The 22331-nt window shown below is 37.5% G+C and overlaps 1 protein-coding gene across 1 annotated transcript in view; it reads right to left on the bottom strand.

Moving 5' to 3' along the window:
- Positions 1 to 22331, bottom strand: part of MALRD1 (MAM and LDL receptor class A domain containing 1) — a 689301-nt gene that overhangs the window by 38824 nt on the left and 628146 nt on the right. Inside the window, exons 37-38 of the mRNA XM_055354139.2 lie at positions 1964 to 2043; positions 1771 to 1867 (exon numbers count right to left, since the gene is read on the bottom strand). Coding sequence (XP_055210114.2) covers positions 1771 to 1867; positions 1964 to 2043 — 177 coding nt within the window. The remainder of the gene's footprint in view (positions 1 to 1770; positions 1868 to 1963; positions 2044 to 22331) is intronic.

Here is a 22331-nt window from a genome sequence, read left to right as displayed (position 1 = left end):
TTGTTTGTTTTTTTCTTGTGAATTTGTTTGAGTTCTTTGTAGATTCTGGATATTAGCCCTTTGTCAGATGAGTAGATTGCAAAAATTTTCTCCCATTCCGTAGGTTGCTTGTTCACTCTGATGGTGGTTTCTTTTGCTGTGCAGAAGCTCTTTAGTTTAATTAGATCCCATTTGTCAATTCTGGCTTTTGTTGCCATTGCTTTTGGTGTTTTAGACATGAAGTCCTTGCCCATGTCTATGTCCTGAATGGTATTGCCTAGGTTTTCTTCAAGGGTTTTTATGGTTTTAGGTCTAACATTTAAGTGTTTAATCCATCCTGAATTAATTTTTGTATAAGGTGTAAGGAACGGATCCAGTTTCAGCTTTCTACATATGGCTAGCCAGTTTTGCCAGCACCATTTATTAAATAGGGAATCCTTTCCCCATTTCTTGTTTTTCTCAGGTTTGTCAAAGATCAGATGGTTGTAGATGTGTGGTATTATTTCTGAGGGCTCCGTTCTGTTCCATTGGTCTATATCTCTGTTTTGGTACCAGTACCATGCTGTTTTGGTTACTATAGCCTTGTAGTATAGTTTGAAGTCAGGTAGAGTGATGCCTCCAGCTTTGTTCTTTTGCCTTAGGATTGACTTGGCGATGCGGGCTCTTTTTTGGTTCCATATGAACTTTAAAGTAGTTTTTTCCAATTCTATGAAGAAAGTCATTGGTTGCTTGATGGGGATGGCAATGAATCTATAAATTACCTTGGGCAGTATGGCCATTTTCACAATATTGATTCTTCCTATCTATGAGCATGGAAGGTTCTTCCATTTGTTTGCGTCCTCTTTTATTTCATTGAGCAGTGGTTTGTAGTTCTCCTTGAAGAGGTCCTTCATGTCCCTTGTAAGTTGGATTCCTAGGTATTTTATTCTCTTTGAAGTAATTGTGAATGGGAGTTCACTCATGATTTGGCTCTCTGTTTTTCTGTTATTGGTGTATAAGAATGCTTGTGATTTCTGCACATTGATTTTGTATCCTGAGACTTTGCTGAAGTTGCCTATCAGCTTAAGGAGATTTTGGGCTGAGACGATGGGGTTTTCTAGATATACAATCATGTCATCTGCAAACAGGGACAATTTGACTTCCTCTTTTCCTACTTGAATACCCTTTCTTTCTTTCTCCTGCTCGATTGCCCTGGCCAGAACTTCCAACACTATGTTGAATAGGAGTGGTGAGAGAGGGCATCCCTGTCTTGTGCCAGTTTTCGAAAGGAATGCTTCCAGTTTTTGCCCATTCACTACGATATTGGCTGTGGGTTTGTCATAAATAGCTCTTATTATTTTGAGATACGTCCCATCCATACCTAATTTATTGAGAGTTTTTAGCATGAAGGGCTGTTGAATTTTGTCAAAGGCCTTTTCTGCATCTGTTGAGATAATCATGTGGTTTTTGTGTTTGGTTCTGTTTATATGCTGGATTACATTTATTGATTTGTGTATGTTGAACCAGCCTTGCATCCCAGGGATGAAATTTTATATATATATATATATATGCCCTCAAAAAGGCTCCTAATATAATCTGAAAAGTAAACTTCAGGCTTTATACTAAAAAAAGAAGAGCAATTCTTGTTAGGTAGCTCCTCTTTTCCGCCCAGAAAAATAAATCCATAAAGCAGCAAAACACTAAAGTTTCCTGCATGTAATATGGAGTGAAAGAAAAAAATAGCAAAGGAAATGTTGAAGAAAATTTTTCTGCTATGGTATATTTCATTTAGCAACTAAAGGCATCACTTACCTTATTGGTACCTTTCTGTTTACAAGAAAACACAAGACTGCAACTGTGATGTGAGTCATCAGGAATGCTAATCCAATACCCAGGAGAGTCCATGTACCTGGAATTTTAAACCAAAGAAAAAGATAAGTATGCAGTGAAATATATTAGAGACCACCCCAAACCAAGCCATTTGTTTAGTCATAATGTCACCTACCATTCTGAGTGTATGTGAAGTCTGTAGTAGGAGGATTAAACTTGATATGGCATCGATTTCCTTTCCAGCCTTGTCTACATCTGAAAATGAGATAAAATGAAATAGTTGGAAAAAAGAAAAGTGAAAAAATATTTGAACACAACTGGCATGGGATAAAATCATGAATGCCAATAAATAACGAGATACTAGGAACATGGATAACTTTGATAAAAAAACCAAAAACTTTAAGCCAAAGCAAAACCAAAATTAAATTGTATTATTTTCATATCATTGTGTAAGATAATTTTCTTCAATATTCATCTTCTTGACTTTATAAGGTAGAAACATGGTTTCCACATCATTCTTTGTTTTTAAAAATTGACTCATTTTTCACCAGTGTCCAATATTACTTTACTTTATCCATCATTTGCCTCAAATCCAAAAGGCAGCACATTTTTCTATAGTGAAGAGATTCAAGTCATTTCAGAAAACCAACAGACCAGATTCAAATTTTACATTACCATAAATACAAACCAAAGAACACATTTATTTCTCATTACAAAGGGATAATCCTTCAAGTGTTTAGATTTGGAAACAGGTTAATAATCTCATTTGATGTACTAGTAAATTCTCAGACACTTACTAGGGTTCCATCACCTTTGTTTTATTTAGGGATGTACATGATGAAACTTTTAACACTGGTACGGATGGTCTTGAGAAAGTTAAGAATGAAAGAGTACCTTCTGCCTCTAAGGGATAAGGTTTATTGCTAAGCAGTAAATGTATTGAAATTTTTCTGGTAGTATCTGAAAGTTCACATATACACACTTGTTTAACAGCAATGACAGGATACAAATTACGAAGGGTTTGGTCAAATTTCCTGCAACTTCACAGTACATGCTACAAAATAGGATGAAAACGTAGCTTTTGAATATGAGCGTATAAAAACTGAGTGTTAGAAGCAATGCTTCTTCAGTACAATGTATTGAATTTTCACTTAATCTCTTTTAAATTTGAAAATTCGTATGCTCAAAAGTAATTCCTTCACAAAAGCAATCAGCTTCCTTAAATATAAAAAGCTTAGAGGTTCATGGAGGCCTATCAGAATGCCTTTCTTTGTTTAGCAAATATTATTTTTAAAGTAGAAATGAAGATAATTTCATTGTTTTAACGTCTCTGCAATTCAAGTTAAAATAAATTAGAATTGTGAGAGATTGGGGTATTTGTTTTTTCCCTCACAATCCTTAAGATGCATTCCTTGTCAGTCCTCATTTGACCTTGTGAATCCTACTTGTCAATCTTTCACACGTGCACACACTGGTATGATCTAGAGATAGGGACACATTTTCACTCTGAGTTAATTCAATTCCTTTAAATGTTGAAAGTGCCACTTTCCTGGCATCAGGGCTACAGTAATCATCTTAGACAAATAGTACACATTTGAATGTGCCTATCGATAAATTTTAGTGGAAAACTGTCTTGGATTATCAGTTAAAAAAATAATGGAGAAGCCCAAGACATATGGAGAAAGAATATTAATGCTGTCTGTCTAACTATCTATCTACCTACCTATCGTTCTTTCATTCTATCTTCTATCCATCTATCTATTATCTATACTGCCTATTTATCTAAATGTATATATATTTATATTTATATATAAAACCTGGTGATGAACAAAGAGTACTGAGTGGCCTTTTGACAGTTCTATGGAGAGTTCAACTAGACTGAAATAATTCTTATGTTAATTTTACAGAAAATGCACATAGAATGAGGGATGAAACAAAAAATAAAGATAGAAAATTTGCTCTTATTGACAAAAGTTTGCCTAAAAAAATAAAAATAACAGAAAGATTTGGTGAGAAATAAACCTCGTCACCCATTTAGAGGCCCAGGATATTCTCCAATTCTGAACTTTGTAAAGACTTGCCCATTCTAGTGCTAGAAGTTTTATTATGTATGTTTCTAAATAAAACAAAGGAATTGGAATCTTCATAGGGATCTTCCTTCTAATAGCTATGGAAATATATACTACTAATTGATTGATTGATTTTCCACGGAGTAGTTATGCTATAGAGCAAATTAAAGTAATATCATCCTATCGGTTAACATAAGAAAATAATAGGAAATAAACTACTGTAAGGGTCAAAAGCAGTTTCAAAATATGTTGAATTTTAGTTATTTTTGGCCAAGGAAAACTTCAATTTAATAAGTATGATTTATCTGTATCTTTATTTGTTGTGTATTCACATAACAAACTGTGACAAAAAAAGATTTTAGAGAAAAATGAATACACTACCCCCAAAAATTTCCACTTCAGTTTTTCTTGTGTATCAGCCAGCCATCTTGAAACGAAATGATTTCTATACATGTTTTCAAGAAAATTCACCTTCTATAAATTTTAATAGATTTCAGTAAATTTTCAAATGGGAGTAGAGATTACTGAGATTTTAAACTTATATGGTGAAATCTATGACTCCAAAAATTTTAGTCAGTAAGGCTTACTATAAATGGATATGTTGCTACTTGAAGAAAAAAATTGCAATCTCCACACTAAAATTCTCAAATTATCCCCTCCTGCATAACAATTTTCCTTGTAAAATCACAAAACTGTCATGGGATAAAATGATGAATGTCAATAAATAATGAGATACCAGGAACATGGATAACTTTGAGAAGAAACCAAAAACGTTAAGCCAAAGCAAAACCAAAATTAAATTGTATTATTTTCATGTCGCTGTATAAGATAATTTTTTTCAATATTCATCTTGTTGACTTTGTAAGGTAGAAACATGGTTTCCACATCGTTCTTTGTTTTTAAAAATTGGCTCATTTTTCACCAGTGTCCAATATTACTTTACTTTATCCATCATTTGCCTCAAATCCAAAAGGGAGTGCATTTTTCTATAGTGAAGAAAAATGTTCTATAGTGAAGAAAATTTTCCTTGTAAAATTGTCACTTGATGTTTATTACATTAATAACAATATATGCTTGAAGTGTCAAGGAAATTACCCACAAATGTATGTTAAAACACAAACCTTCATTCCTATATGCTATTCTGTCCTCCCGAGGTACCTAAGGTATGTCTCCTTCTACTACTTTTACCTTCTCATAGAACACACACACGTACAGATACACACACACACACACAGAGGTATCTATATATCAGTTTTGTATGTGTGTTTCCTGCAATAGAAGCATATTCTTCCCTCTGCACCTAGATTTTTCTCTCAGCGATGTATCACGAACTTCCTTAAGGTCAGATGTCTGTACAAATAACTGTCACGGACATTTATTTTTAGAAATTATCTCATTGTATGTGTATACATAAATATGTATTTTTAGTTCAAACTTTTTGTTGCTGTTGCTTTTCTTTCCTCTTCTTCTTTCCTCTTCACCCCAATATATAAATGTGGAGGGGGAGGAGAAGGGAGAGACATTTGTTTGGTTGCAGAAAGAAGCAAGTGAGAATATTTAACATGCATTTTCATCTTTGTCAAACTAAACCTCCTCCATGGAATATCCAGTGTTCAAAGTAATTGTGACAGTCTGATCCCTGGATTTCTTTAAAATCTCCCTGAAAGGGGTGAGTTTCCAACCCTTCTAATGGCACGCTGAGAACAGCGTTAACCGCATGCTAGAATGGTGTGTTGAAGTTCCACCCATTCTTTGAGCAACAACAGTGAAAGAAATTTCTCTCCTGCCATCCCCCTGAGTACTGTGGGCTGGAAGCAAAAACAGAAAATCCTGTCTGCACTAACTAGAGCTTGGTGGACTCCCTTATCTTCCAAGCTGACCATAACTACCTATTAACAATCATTAGGGCTGGGCATGCTGGCTCATGCCTGTAATTCCAGCACTTTGGGAGGCAGAGGTGGGAGGATTACTTGAGGCCAGGAGTTTGAGATCAGTCTGGGCAACAGGGAGAGACCTTCTTTACAAAAATTCTAAAAATTAGCCACGCAAGGTGGTGTGCCCCTGTAGTCCTAATTACTAAGGAGGCTAAGGTGAGAGAATTGCTTAAGTCCAAGAGTTGGAGACTGCAGGGAGCTATGCACTGCATTCCAACATGGGTGACAGAGCAAGACCCTGTCTCAGATAATAATAATAATAGGCCAGGCACAGTGGCTCATGCCTGTAATCCCAGCACTTTGGGAGGCCAAGGCGGGCAGATCATCTGAGATCAGAAGTTCCAAGACCAGCCTGGCCAACATGGCGAAACCCCTTCTCTACTAAAAATACAAAAATTAGCTGGGTGTGGTGGCGGGTGCCTGTAATCCCAGCAATGTGGGAGGCTGAGGCAGGAGAACTGCTTGAACCTGGGAGGCGGAGTTTGCAGTGACTCGAGATCGCTCCACTGCACTCCAGCCTGGGCAACAGAGTGAGACTCCTTCTCCAAAAATAACATAACATAACACAACATAACATAACATAACATAACATAACATAACATAACATAACATAACATAACATAAAAATAAATAATAATAATTAAGGTGTTTTACAAATAAAATGTTACAGTGATTTTCTCCATTATTTTTCACATGGAATCTGGGTAGGGAAGCTTAGCTATCTTCCTCAACTATTTATTAGATTGGTGCAAAAATAATTGCAGTCATTGTCTCTAAAAGGAATGGCCAAAAGCGAAATTACTTCTGTACCAACTTTCTCAATAGTAAATCAGTAAGATTTGTATAACAAATGAAAAACGAGAAAATGTCTAATCCTGAAGGGATAAAGCAAGTATTTCTTTTTAAGTGGTGTGTTGGGTATTTTTATAGTTGGTTGGGGTAAAGGGTGAAGGTTGCTATACAGAGAAATAGGAAAAGGAAAGTGGATAAGCTCTGTGAAGGTAATTCAGTGGGTTTAGGCTAGGCTGATGCCAACCAGAGAAAACCAGTGCAAGTGGGGATATTTTAGGCATAGCTGTGGGAAGCTGAGTGGCTAAGTAGGTTGGTGGGTGGGTATGGGAAATGCTGAACCATTGTCTGAGTCCAGAAAGAAGGATCTTAAAGGAATAGCACAATGAGATTCACCTTATGAGCTTGACAATTACTTAAGGACTAGAAGAGCCCTTTGCAGGTAATCTCTTTGCTATTTCATGACTACACAAGGCTGAATGCAAATATGATTCTGCCCCTTGTGTAATCCAAAAAGATCCATAAAGACCATAAACATTAAATAATACTTGTACTAAGACACATCAGTCTAAATTAGAATGCTTGTTTGTTTTAACGTCAAGAAGAAAAAAAATGTTAGATACGATGTAATTACTTTGGCCATCTTGTTATAGGAAATTATTAGAATCAGTTTTACCCATAAAATTAACAATTAAGCTTAATAGGAGGGAAAAAAATCCACTTGTTATTTATTTTTTTTTCAAAGAGCACTCATAAGCAAAAAGCATCCCAGGAGGACCTGATGTATTTTGAGCTTTTATGGGGCTCTACATTTTACCACTTCTTTTGTGTGTCTAGTAAGTGTGACTGTAACACTGCGGCATTTCAGCCTTATTTTTTGAACTCTGGAAGTTTAAACTATTACCCAATGTATGTTGCATACGCTGTGGTTGCCGCCTTCAAATTCATTTAGCCTTCCATCCTCACTCCCTTCCCTCCACAAATTGTATAGCATTTCCACGATTTGGTTGGGATTGTCACAGTAGGTCGCTAGTCAGATATTAACAGGGCAGGAGAAGGCACCCCTCCACCAGAAATGCCAGGTGACCATCAGGTGATGGTTAGGCAGTTGTTAAGCTGCCTCTCTAAAATAATAATTGGCCACAGCCGGAGCAAGGAAAAGGCAGTCTCCCATTGGATAGAAACACCTGAAACTGGAGATCAGCAGCTTCCTAATAAGATCTCAGGAGTTGAGCAAATGGGCTCACACATGCACACTAAGAGGCAAAACGGCAGAGTTTAACTGGTATATGACCTTCCTCTAGGGATGTTGGACTGGTAAGGGAAGAACAGCTCGAGTGAGCATGCACACAACTGCAGCAAACACGCCACGCACGGCCACTCCCAAGCATCAGTGGGCCCCCACACATGCAGACAGCCCACCCCAAGGGAAGAATCAGGGGAGAAGGGATGCAAGACCCTGTAAGTATGCCAACATGTAAAACTCCAAGTCAAACGTCAAACTGTGCTCTTGATCTCTCAAGTTTCCCTCTTGGCCCTCTTCCAAGTGTACTTTACTCCTTTTCATTCCTGTTCTAAAGCTTTTTAATAGATTTTCACTCCTGCTCTAAAACGTGCCTGTGTCTCTCCTCTGTCTTATGCCCCTCGGTGGAACTCTTTCTTCTGAGAAGGCAAGAATGGAGGTTGCTACAGACCCATAAGAATTCACTGCCTACAGTAACATACTTAGGTGCTGCATGACTCAGATACTCTCCATTGCTAACAGAATTAGACCCTCAACCCAATTCCTAGGGCCATGCCATTTTTCTTGCTGTAATTGGGCTCAGAACCACACCTGTCACCGCACGGCATTGCTAATCCATGGGATTGGTTCACAGATAGACATGGATGTAAGTTTGTCCAGTAAGAATTCTGTCACAAAAGGGTACATTTCAATGGATAATTGTGGTAAGAGACCTATTCTCCCCAACTCTGATGTAAAACAGGAAGCACCCAGCTCTCTTAAGTTCAGGTACTCATCTGCTAGGCTGCTACAATAAGCAGCCTAGGGATAAAATCATTTGATAGGAAGACAGAGCCTTCAAAGTCATTGAGAAACAGCAAAATAACTTTGATGGCATTGCAGACTTTTCCATCAGTTCATGTTCCAAGCCTGCTCTGCATGTAGACTTTTGGTTGTATAAGTCAATAAATTCCTGCATCATTTGAGCCAGTTTGAATTGGGTCTTCGATTACTAGCACACACACACATCTACACACAAACTTTAATTCTTCTACTTCTCCATTTTGCTCCCTACAGTTCTTCTCATTAAATCAATAATCCTATTTTCTTAAAATATTTATTGAACGTCTACTATGTACAAGGTACTCTACCAGATATGTTGAGGATATAAAGATGGACAAGCCACGGCTGGGGAATTTGTAGAAGTATGAACTTAGAAAGAAAATGAAAAATACATGTAAAAATAACTAAGATGCAAAATAGAAAATAAAATAGAAGAAAGATAAAGAAAAGTTCTTAAAGAGAGCATGAAAAAATTGCTTCATGAATCTTTATTTTTCCAGACCTAGAAAGTAAAAAATGTGCAATCTCACCTAGGCATTTATGGACCATGTGATATATTAAATTATATTTATTCCAAAGAAGGAAGTGTTTATATATGTAAACTGTATCTGTGCTTTGAAAAAATTGGTTATCCAAGTATATAGAAATCCTATAACTGATTTTTTCTGGAGAGATATATCCAAATATGAGTTGTTAATAGGATCCTACACTAACCTGCAGATTTACTAATTCTATATCGTAGTATACTGATTCCATACCATGCTCAGTCTCTAATTTTGTAGTTTTAAAGGATGTGGAAGAAAAATTCCTTCAGAAGCAGTACGTTTGGAATATATTCCAGATTCGATTTATAATTTTGTTTCACAGTACATAGCCTTGTTTTTCTTTTTAGCAGGCTATGTTTATTTATTTATTTGTTTTTGAGTTAGAGTCTTGCTCTGTCACCCAGGCTGGAGTGCAATGGCACAATCTCGGCTCACTGCAACCTCCATCTCCCAGGTTCAAGAGATTCTCCTGCCTCAGCCATCTGAGTAGCTGAGACTACAGGCATGTGCCAGCATGCCTAATTTTTGTATTTTTAGTAGAGACGGGGTTTCGCCATGTTGACCAGGCTGGTCTCAAAATCCTGGCCTCAAGTGATCCATCTGCCTCAGCCTCCCAAAGTGCTGGAATTACAGGCATGAGCCACCATGCCCAGCCATTAGCAGGTATTTTTTATAGCAACTCATGTCTATCATGTTGAAAGGTGATGGTGTCACTCTCCATTTACATTACATGCTTTAGAAATTATATAAAGCCCACCCAATAAGAAATATTTATTGAGCACTTGTTATGTGGTAGACAAGATTCTAAATGCTTTCTCAATTTTTTTATAATATGATAATGTTACAAAGTCAGAATTATTTCCTCATTTCACAGTGGAGAAGATGAAGTCACAGAGAGATTGCGCTGTAAATCACCAAAGGGTGCAATCTGATGGAGATTTTCAACTTTGGCTCTGTTGACTACATGGTTTTGCTTCACTGAAGTTAAAATATGCAGACATAAAAAAGAATGAGTTCATGTTCTTTGCAGAAACGTGGATGAAGCCGGAAACCATCATCCTCAGCAAACTAACACAGGAACACAGGAACAGAAAACCAAACATTGCATGTTCTCACTCATAAGTGGGAGCTGAACAATGAGAACACATGGACACAGGGAGGGGAACATCACACACCGGGGCCTGTTGGGGGGTGAGGGACAAGGGGAGAGAGAGCATTAGGACAAATACCTAATGCCTGCTGGGCTTGAAACCTAGATGACGGGTTGATATGTGCAGCAAACCATCACAGCACATGTATACCTATGTAGTAATCCTGCACGTTCTGCACGTGTATCCCAGAACTTAAAGTAAAATAAATAAATAAATAAAAGAATGTATAAAAAATCATTTGTAATGCTAATTAACTTTACAATTTTTATCTGTTATGAGAGCAACACTCCCATAACATAATAAATTTCTGGCTGTAAAGGTCTGAAAATGTCCGTTTATCACATTAAGCCTCATCCTGCAAACATCTCAAGATATAGAGAGGCAGCTGTGATGCTGGAAAGAGAAAGGAATGCAGGACTCAGGGCACCTGGAGTTCAGGCTAGACTCTGCTGCTTTCTAGCTATGTGGCTTTGGGAGAGTCGGGCAGATTCAGTTTCCTATTTACAAACTGCAGTAAGTATTCACCCTCAGAATGTGTATGAGAATTAAATATTACGATGCACATCAAAATACACTGTAGACTGTAAAGTGCTATGCCAAGCTATTTGCTACACAATCTTCAGCTTTCTGCTATAAATTCTGGTCGTGGCTTTTCCCAGTTGACCTTAGGCCCACATTCCCTAACAGCCTGGCCTGCCAGGGAGCTGGATCTAACAAAGGCAGTCTCCGATCCCATTGTGAGCATTTGGTTAAGACTTAGAAAGAGTAAAAAGTGACTGCCATAGTTTCTGTTTTCATGGCTTACCAATTCTGCCATTTTGAAAACTTCTTTCTTTTTTTTTTTTTTTTTGGTAGAGATGGGGTTTCCCCATATTGGCCAGGCTGGTCTTGAACAACCTGGCCTCAAGTGATCTGCCTGCCTCGGCCTCCCAAAGTGCTGAGATTACAGGAGTCAGCCACTGTGCCTGGCCTCAAACCCATTTTGATGTCTCAGTAGGCTGGAGGCTTTTGATCCTGTTACACAGGAAAGGGAAGAATCAGCAGGTGCTGAAGATGCTCAGGGCCTGCCATGTACATGACTTTTCCCCATGCCCAGGTGAGGTTTCTATCCCATCAGAAGGGTTCCAGGCGGGAGAAAGTACTGCTCTTCCAACTTAACTTGAAAGCTGCAGCTCAGATCGAGTGTTTTCTGGGCCATGTGCTGAGCCTCTGTCAGCAGAAGGGGAAATTGAGGTAATCCTCAGCAAGCCATTCTCATTGTCATGGGTGAATTATATTGCAACAAAATGAGAAAGCAAGAGAAGCCACTAAATAATCTCTGAGCCACAAAGCGCTAAAATTCCACATTGAGTAGCAGTGATTAATTTGCTTGGACTAATTTCTTCCACATCTAATTAGCTCTGGCATGTTTCATAATATTTATAAGTATTAGGCAGAGCCCACCTGAAAGAGAGAGATAAACATCCCGCTCCATTCATGCATAAGAGCCTGTTTTCTTAACATGAAGAGGAGAAAGGAAAAAATACAATATAATTGGACGCTTTCAGCCACAGCCAACCTAATCAAATCTTTCTTAAATTCTAACAGGTCTTTTGCTATTAGTAGGTTATAACGAAGGAGTTTTTGAAATAACTTATTTCTGAGTGTGCCTGGTAACACCCATTCATTACTCACTAACACCTGGAACAAAAACTCCTCCCACCTTTATTGTCATTGTGTGCCCATCTCAGCTCATTTGTCTCATTGTCAGAGAAAACAAATGAGGAACCTCACGTTTTCTAAGCATGGGTTCACGATTAATTTGGTAGGAACTGGCAGAGGGTTTACTCCAGTCTTTTAATCGACTTGAATTGTTCTAATAAGTTTAAAGTAAAAAAAAAAAAGTTTTATTTATTTATAATTGTTCTAATAAGTCTAAAGTAAAATAAAGTACTAACACAGAGATGTAGTTATTCCATAAAATGTTGGTATCCCAGAAATTAGCTGGGTGTGGTGGTGCATGCCTGTAGTCTCAGCTACAGCTAATGTGGGGAGACAGAGGTAGCAGTGAGCTGAGACTGTGCCATTGCACTCCAGCCTGGAAACAGCAAGACTCTATCTCAAAAAAAAAAAAAAAAAAAAAAAAAAGTGACATTTCCCCACAAAAACCCCATCCAAAGGTCAGTAGCCTTAAAGATAAAAGATAAAGTCATGAAGATGAGAAAGAATCAATGAAAAAATGCAGAAAACTCAAAAACCCAGAGTGCCTCTTTTCCTCCAAATGATCACAACACCTCTCTAGCAAGGGCACAGAACTGGGCTGAGGCTGAGATGGATGAACTGACAGAAGTCGGTTTCAGAAGGTGGGTAATAATGAACTTTGCTAAGCTAGAGGTGCATGTTCTAACCCAATGCAAAGAAGCTAAGAACCGTGATAAAACATTACAGGAGGCGTTAACCAGAATAACCAGGTTTGAAGCAAGCATAAATAACCTGATGGAGCTGAAAAAACACAACACAAGAATGTCACAATGCAATCGCAAATATCAATAGCCAAACTGACCAAGCAGAGTAAAGAATTTCAGAGCGTAAAGACTATCTTGCTGAAATAAGACAGGCAGACATGATTAGAGAAAAAAGAATAAAAAGGAATGAACAAAACCTCAGAGAACTATGGGATTATGTAAAAAGACCGAACCCATGACTGATTGGGGTACCTGAAAGGGATGAGGAAAATGGAACCAGGTTGGAAAACATACTTCAGGATATCATCCAGGAGAACTTCCCGAGCCTAGCAAGACAGACCAACATTCAAATTCAACATTCAAATTCAGGAAATCAAGAAAACCTCAGTAAGATACTCCAGAAGAAGACCAACCCCAAGACACATAATCAGATTCTCCAAGGTCAAAATGAAGGAAAAAAATGTTAAGGGCAGCCAGAGAGAAAGGTCATCTACAAAGAGAAGCCCATCAGACTAACAGCAGACCTCTCAGCAGAAACCCTGCAAGCCAGAAGATATCAGGGGGCAATATTTAACATTCTTAAAGACAATAATTTCCAACCCAGAATTTCATATCTGGCCAAACTAAGCTTCATAAGCAAAAGAGAAATATTAATAAAATTCTTTTCAGGCAAGCAAATGCTGAGGGAATTCATCACCACCAGATCTGCCTTCCAAGAGCTCCTGAAGGAAGAACTAAATATGGAAAGGAAAAACTGTTACCAGCCACTACAAAAACACAATGAAGTACAAAGACCAATGACACATGAAGCAACTACATCAACAAGTCTGCAAAATAACCAGCTAGCATCATGACGACAGGATCACATTCACATATAACAATATTAACTTTAAATATAAATCAGCTAAATACCCCAATTAAAAGACACAGAATGGCAAGATGGATATACAGTCAAGACCCATCGTTGTGTTGTATTCAAGAGATCCATCTCACATCGAAAGATACACATAGGCTCAAAATAAAGTATGGAGGGAAATTTACCAAGCAAATGGAAAGCAGAAAAAAGCAGGGGTTGCAATTCCAGTTTCTGGCAAAACACACTTTAAACCAACAAAGATCAAAAAAGACAAAGAAGGGCATTACATAATGGTAAAGGGGTCAATTCAAGAAGAAGAGCTAACTATTCTAAATATATATGCACCCAATACAGGAGCACCCATATTCATAAAACAAGTTCTTAGAGACCTACAAAGAGACTTTTACTTCCACACAATAATAGTGGAAGACTTTAACACCCAACTGTCAATATTACACAGATCATTGAGACAGAAAATAAACAAGGATATTCAGGACTTGAACTTAGCTCTGGATCAACTGAACCTGATAGATATCTGTAGAACTGTACGCTGCAAAACAAAAGAATATACATTCTTCTTGGCACCACATGGTACTTACTCTAAAACTGATCACATAATTGGAAGTAAGGCACTCTCCAGCAAATGCAAAAGAACTGAAATCATAACAAACAGTCTCTCAGACCACAGCACAATCAAACTAGAACTCAAGATTAAGAAACTTACTCAAAACCACACAACTAAATGGAAATTGAACAACCTGCTTCTGAATGATTCCTGGGTAAATAATGAAATTAAGGTAGAAATGAAGTTATTTGAAACCAGTGAGAACAAAGGGACAACGTACCAGAATCTCTGGGACACAGCTAAAGCAGTGTTAAGAGGGAAATTTGTAGCACTAAATCCCCACATCGAAAAGCTCAAAATATCTCAAATTGACATCCTAACATCAAACTAAAAGAACTAGAGAACCAAGAGGAAAAAAACCCCAAAGCTAGCAGAAGACAAGAAATAACCAAGATCAAGGTGGAACTGAAGGAAACAGAGGCATGAAAAAGCCTTCAAAAGATCAACGAATCCAGGAGGTGTTTTTTGAAAAAAATAATAGACCACTAGCTAGACTAATAAAGAAGAAAAGAGAGAAGAATTAAATAGACACAATAAAAATGATGAAGGGGATATCACAACTGAACCCACAGAAATACAAACAATCATCAGAGAATAGTGTAAATACCTCTATGCAAATAAACTAGAAAATCTAGAAGAAATAGATAAATTCCTGTACACATACACCCTCCCAAGACTGAACCAGAAAGAAGTTGAATCCCTGAATAGACCAATAACAAGTTCTGAAATTGAGGCAGTAATAAATAGCCTACCAACAAATAAAAGCCCAGGACCAGTTGAATTTACCACTGAATTCTACCAGAGGTAAAAAGAGAAGCTGGTACCACTCCTTCTGAAATTATTTCAAACAATTAACAAGGGAGGACTCCTCCCTAACTCATTTAATGGGGCCAGCATCATCCTGATACCAAAACCTGGTAGAGATACAACAAAAAAAGAAAACATCAGACAAACATCCCTGATGAACATTAGTGTAAAAATTCTCAACAAAATACTGGCAAACTGAATCCAGCAGCACATCAAAAAGCTTATCTACCATGATCAAGGTGGCTTCAACCCCAGGATGCAAGGCTGGTTCAACATATGCAAATCAATAAGCATAATTCATCACATAAACAGAACTAAAGACAAAAATCACATAATCATGGATTGTCTCAATAGATGCAGAAAAGGCCTTCAATAAAATACCACATCCCTTCCTGTTAAAAACTCTCAATAAACTAGGTATTGATGGAACGTATCTCAAAATAACAAGAGCCATTTATGACAAACTCACAGCCAATATCATACTGAATGGGCAAAAGCTGGAAGCATTCCCTTTGAAAACCAGCATAAGACAAGGATGTCCTCTTTCATCACTCCTATTCAACATAGAATTGGAAGTTCTGGCCAAGGCAATCAGACAAGAGAAAGAAATAAAGGGTATCCAAATAGGAAGAATTACAGATTACATAATCCAATATCTAAAAAACCCTATCATCTCAGCCCAAAAGCTTCTTAAGCTGAAATGCAACTTCAGCAAAGTTGCATTGTACAAAATCAATGTACAAAAATCACAAGCATTCCTATACAACAACAATATATGAGCAGAGAGGCAAATCATGAATGGACTCCCATTCACAATTGCTACAAAGAGAATACAATACCTAGGGATACAGCTAACAAGGGAAATGAAGGACCTCTTCAAGGAGAACTACAAACCTCTCCTCAAGGAAAGCAGAGAAAACACAAACAAATGGTAAGACATTCCAGGCTCATGGATAGGAAGAATCAATATTGTGAAAATGGCCATACTGCCCAAAGTAATTTATAAATTCACTGCTATTCCCATTAAATGACTATTGACATTCTTCACAGAATTAGAAAAAACTACCTTAAAATTCATATGGAAACAAAAAAGAGCCAATATAGCCAAGACAATCCTAAGATAAAAGAACAAAACTGGAAGCATCATGCTACCTGGCTTCAAACTGTACTACAAGGCTACAGTAACCAAAACAGCATGGTACTAGTACAAAAACAGAAACATAGACCAATGGAACAGAATCTAGAACTCAGAAGTAAGACCACCCATCTACAACTAACTGATCTTTGACAAACCTGACAAAAACTAGCAATGAGGAAAGGATTCCCTATTTAATAAATGGTGCTGGGATAACTGGCTAGCATATGCAGAAAATTGAAACTGGATCCCTTTTTCACACATTACATAAAAATTAATTCAAGATGGATTAAAGACTTAAATGTAAAACCCAAAACTATAAAAACCCTAGAAGAAAATTTAGGCAATACTATTCAGGATATAGGCATGGGCAAAGATTTCATGATGAAAATGTCAACAGCAGTTGCCACAAAAGCAAACATTGACAAATGGGATCTAATTATAATAAAGAGCTTCTGCACAGCAAAAGAAAGTATCATCAGAGTGGACAGACAACCTACAGAATGGGAGAAAATTTTTGCAACTATTCATCTGACAAATGTCTAACATCCAGAATCTACAAGGGACTTAAACAAATTTACAAAAATAAACCCCAAATAACCCCATTAAAAAGTGGGCAAAGGACATGAACAAACACTTCTCGAAAGAAGACATTTATGCAGCCAACAAACATATATTTTTTAAAAAGCTCAACATCACTGATCATTAGAGAAATGCAAATCAAAACCACAATGAGATACCATCTCACAGCAGTCAGAATGGCGATTATTAAAAAGTCAAGAAACAACAGATGCTGTGAGACTGGAGAAACGGGAATGCTTTTACACTGCTGGTGGGAATGTAAATTAGTTCAACCATTATGGAAGACAGTGTGATGATTCCTCGAAGACCTAGAACCAGAAATACCATTTTACCCAGCAATCCCATTACTGGGTATATACCCAAAGGAATATAAATCATTCTATTATAAAGATACGGGCTCCCATATGTTCACTGCAGCACTATTCACAATAGCAAAGACATGGAGTCAACCCAAATGCCTATCAATGATAGACTAGAAAAAAAATGTGGTACATATACACCATGGGATACTATGCAGCCACAAAACAGAATGAGATCATGTTCTTGGCAGGGACATGGATGGAGCTGGAAGCCATTATCCTTAGCAAACTAACTCAAGAACAGAAAACCAAACACTGAATGTTCTCACTTATAAGTGGAAGCTGAACAATGAGAACACATGAACTCAGGGAGGGGAACAACACACACTGGGTCCTGTCGGGGGAGAGGGAGAGCATCAGGAAAAATAGCTAACGCATGCCAGGCTTAATACGTAGGGGATGGGTTGATAGGTGCAGCAAACCACCATAGCACATGTTTACCTGTGTAACAAACCTGCATATCCTGCACATGTATCCCAGAACTAAAATAATACAATAAAACAGTGACATTTGTATGTTCCAGTTTAGAAGACATTATAAATGTAAACAAGATAACAGGATCCAATACTTTTCCCTGATTCAAGATAACGGGGAGAACACATTTGGCTGCATTATTCAAACTTAAAGGAATCATTAAGTCAATTTCAAATCATGACATTCCAGGCATCAGAAAGAGATAAGAATTTTATATTACAAAACTTGTAGGTTAAAAAATATGTCCAAATTCTCATATTCACTCCATCACTTTATCTTAGTCATGACTGTCCCATCAATTTCGCCTAAATATCTCTAGGCTACTTTGTCCTGCCCATCCTGAATCTGCCATGTGGCAAAGGCCCTCATCACTCTAGTACTGTACCAGGCTCTGAACTGCATTTCCTGACTCCAGACTGATGTCACGTGGTATAAGTTGCCTGACTCAAAACCTTTACTACTTTCCCACAGCTTTTAGAATCTTGCCCTTATGAGGTGGTTTTACATACAGGCATCTTGTTATCTGGCTTCTCGCTGGCACAGCTAGTTTCATCTCAATTCCTCCTTGACTCACAAACCCTCTACTCTTATTCAAAGCCCCTTCCCCCAAGAAACATACTCTCATACTTCAAGGGCTTTCCACGACATCTGTTTTCATTGGCTGGAAGATGGCTTCACTTCTTATCAATCTTGCTAACTCATCTTTACCTTTAAGGATACAGACCAATTATCATTTATCTCTGGAAGCCTTTCTTTGTGCCTGTGCTTTAGACATGCCATCTTTGGTCTCATGGAACCCAGCAAACTCTTATGACAGTGCATAATCACATAGTACTGCCCTTGCCAGTTTTTTTATCAATCTTTGCAAGCTATACGCTTTTAGAAGATAGGATCTATACCTGTTTACTCTTGTACACTGCAATTAGCACAAGCTTGTCCATCAATATTTACTGAAAATATGCATTACCATCACAGTAACAGTAGTTAACATTTGGATAATGTGTTACGGTTAACAAAGCACTTTTTTGGAGTACATATATTATCTCATTTAATATTTAAAATAATCACTTACAATTTTAGCATGCATCAGAATCATCTGGAAAGTTTGTTAAAACACAGATTATTTAGTCTCCTCCCCAGAGTTTCTGATTTATTAGGTCTGGGGTGGCCCAATAATTTCATTTCTAACACTCTCAAGTGATGCTGCCTCCGCTGGTCTGGGGTACACACTTTGAGAACCACTGCCTTAGAACATCCCTGTGAAAGGTTAAATGTTATTCCCAATTTACAGAGGAAATTGAAGCTCAGAGAGCAATGGCTTTGTAAGTAGTAAATTCACAGCCTCTGAACTGCTTGTCTGCTTGTTATTGTACCATGTGAATATTAGTGAAATGATAAATTTATTTCAGTTCTTCATAAAAGGCAGTTTATATATTATCAAATTCTGTCCTTAGGAGATTATAATTTGAAAGCGCAAATCATGTGCTCCTGTGTGGTTTTTATTGCAATTTTCATTTGAATTGGTAGTCAAGTTGCATAGAATTGCAAATGTAGGAAGGAAGCACATTTCAACATTATTTCAAAATTATTACAGTACAGTAGAAATAACTTTAATTACTTGAGTAGAAATGCAGCAGACAAAAAGTGTTCTTCTTTTCCCTCTTTGTTCAAACAGGTTGATGGTATGATGTTATGGCTGAGATGATACTAAAAAAAAAAGTTTAGTTTAAAAAAATGTCCTGAAGTTGGTGTTTTGAGCTTCTATTTCTCCTGCCTTTCCTTTTTTTCAAGCTGTTATGAAGTAATATTTCCCTGGAGCTGGATAGAAAAAAAAAGGAAGAAGAAATAGAGAGGAAACTAAATAATTCAGAAACTGGGCAATTGAAAATGGCTGCAAGTCAATAGAAAACAGTCTTGTTTTAAGGTGAAGAAGGTGAAGGCATTAAATTTTTGCTGTGGAGTGTAGTCCTCCCAAGAAACAGGTTTTTGAAATTTTTCTCCTCTTTTCATAGGAAGTCTGAAAAATTTTTCCTTTAAAATGTATATTCTGGCCTCTTACTTCCAGTAAGATCTTATTCATGTTTTCTCTTTATCACTTGAAATATACATAAAAGCACACAAATAAACAAAAATGGGAATGTTGAAATTAGAAAGAATAAGCAATGAATTGCTGGGATCTGGAAGGAAGGAATTTCTACCAACTGCAGAATCTGTGAGGGGCCAGGCTGAGAATCTATGACGCTCTAAGACTCTCTTTGACCTTTTGGGAAAACAAGGAGGTTCTCTATTTGCTCAACTAAAACAGGAAATTTTTCAATGGCTTTCCATCAGACGGAGATAAAAAGTGTAAACTCTGAACATGTTGGCTAGCGAGTAATCATTGAGTACCTTCTATTTGCTAGGCTTTGCACTAGGCTGTAGGCATCATATCCTATCAAACCATGTGCTTTCTGGCCTCTGAACTCACTCACTGGAGATGAGGTTACGCCATTCCCTAAATATACTAAGCTTATCCTTTTCTTAGTGACTTCATGTTTGCTCTTTCCAGTGACAGATACACTCTACCCAAATCTTAGACTATCTTGCGCTTTCATGGAATTGAGGTCTTAACTCAAATTATACCCTCTCAGAGATGTCTTAGTCAACAAGTCTAAGATAGGCCACTGCCATCATCTCTTCCCCATCTCTTTCTGACATCTGCTTACTCTAATTCTCTTTATTGCATTTTTTACTACCCAAACCTTATGCACACACACATGCACCCAGACACATACATGCACACACATATAAATTATGTATATATATTTAAAATATATGTGTAAGTATAATAAAAGTACTTAAATATTATGTACATATATTAAAATAGATATATCAATAGAAATCTGAAAACCTGACCAAAATGAATGATTTTAAAGAGATACTATAAATCATAAAAAAGTAACAGAAACTGTAGAAATCCATGATAGTTCAATAATATTTATGATACTAAAAAATTCTTACCACATGCTTCAATCTAGGCTATTTGGCTGTTTGTTCTTTCCAAGTTTCAGGAAAAGGTAATCTTCATGCTATACATTTGAAAAATAAGCCAATATTTGCCTAGTAATAGAAGCTCAAAAAATCTTATGCGCAGAAGAAAATCTGAAAACAGTGTCATTTATAGATGTGAACATCTTAACTAAATTACCGGCAATCTGAATATAAGAGTATATGGTGCTGCAGCATTTAGTGAACACTGCCTCTTCCCTCACTGAACAGTTCTAATCATATATGGAAAAGGCAAATAATTTTATTTATTTATTTATTTTGAGACGGAGTCCCGCTCTGTCACCCAGGCTGGAGTGCAGTGGTGTGATCTCGGCTCACTGCAAGCTCTACCTCCCAGGTTTACCCCATTCTCCTGCCTCAGCCTCCTGAGAAGCTGGGACTACAGGCGCCCACCACCATGCCCGGTTAATTTTTTTGTATTTTTTTTAGTAGAGATGGGGTTTCACCATGCTAGCCAGGATGGTCTCGATCTCCTGACCTCGGGATCCGCCCTCCTCAGCCTCCCAAAGTGCTGGGATTATAGGTGTGAGCCACTGCGCCCGACCAAAGGCAAATAAATTTGTATAAAAAGCAGAGGACCTTGTGGGAGAGAAGTAAAAATATAGCAGAAAATCTAATGTCCTAAGTTATCAACAGACTACCTCCAATAATATTTCCACCAAAGAGCACTGTACTTAAGAATTTCCTCAAACTCTTAGTGAATAAATAATCCTCATGTTATACAAGCTCTTCTAAACATATAAAATGAGTAAAATCAAAACTATTTTCCTATTAATGAAGAATCTCTTAAGATATTTTCTGGCCTCCATCAATTTACTGGTGAATTATCTCAAAAATGTTTAATAAACAGGTAATTCTCAGGTTATATGTACTCTTTTAAAAAGATGAAGGCTAACTGATAGGTTTCAAAAAGATATATATTGGTCGGGTCCAGTGGCTCACACCTGTAATCCCAGCACTTTGGGAGGCCGAGGCAGACAGATCACCTGAGGTCAGGAGTTCGACTTCCGCCTGGCCAACATGGCAAAACCCCTTCTCTACTAAAAATACAAAAATTAGCCGGGCATGGTGGTGTGCAACTGTAATACCAGCTACTCGGGAAGCTGAGGCAGGAGAATTGCTTGAACCCAGGAGGCGGAGGTTGCAGTGAACTGAGATGTTGCCACTACACTCCAGCCTAGGTGACAGAGAGAGACTGTCTCAAAAAACAAAATACAAAAAAAAAAAAAAAAAGCTATATATCTCTGTTGCATCAATCAAATATAACACATCTACAAAGTCATAGATAAACCTGAAAGTTGATCTGTGCAGTAGATAATCTCCTATAAAAGAGTCTAAAGAGCTGGTAGTAACATAATATTATATATATATAGAGAGAGAGATTTAAGAGCAATTCCACTGTTTATATATCTTTGTTGTTAGATGATTTAATGATCTCTGAAATCTTCACACCCTTGGACAAAATGAAGAATGATGGTCTTTAATGTGTAACACCTGTGAAGATGGGGCTGGAGGTGACAGAGATGTGGACTCTCTGGAATAAGAATAGGGTGGCATGGCTAACAATGGAAGAAAAATGAGTCTCCTAGGAACTATTTCATGTTGTAATAGTCTCATAAGTTTTAAGGACAATAGGACATTTACCACCTGGCCTGTGGCC

Source organism: Gorilla gorilla, chromosome 8, assembly GCF_029281585.2.
Source record: "Gorilla gorilla gorilla isolate KB3781 chromosome 8, NHGRI_mGorGor1-v2.1_pri, whole genome shotgun sequence".
Classification (NCBI taxonomy): Eukaryota; Metazoa; Chordata; class Mammalia; order Primates; family Hominidae; genus Gorilla; species Gorilla gorilla.
The sequence above is the reverse complement of the archived record's forward strand: the minus strand, read 5'-3'. Positions and strand labels throughout refer to the sequence as shown.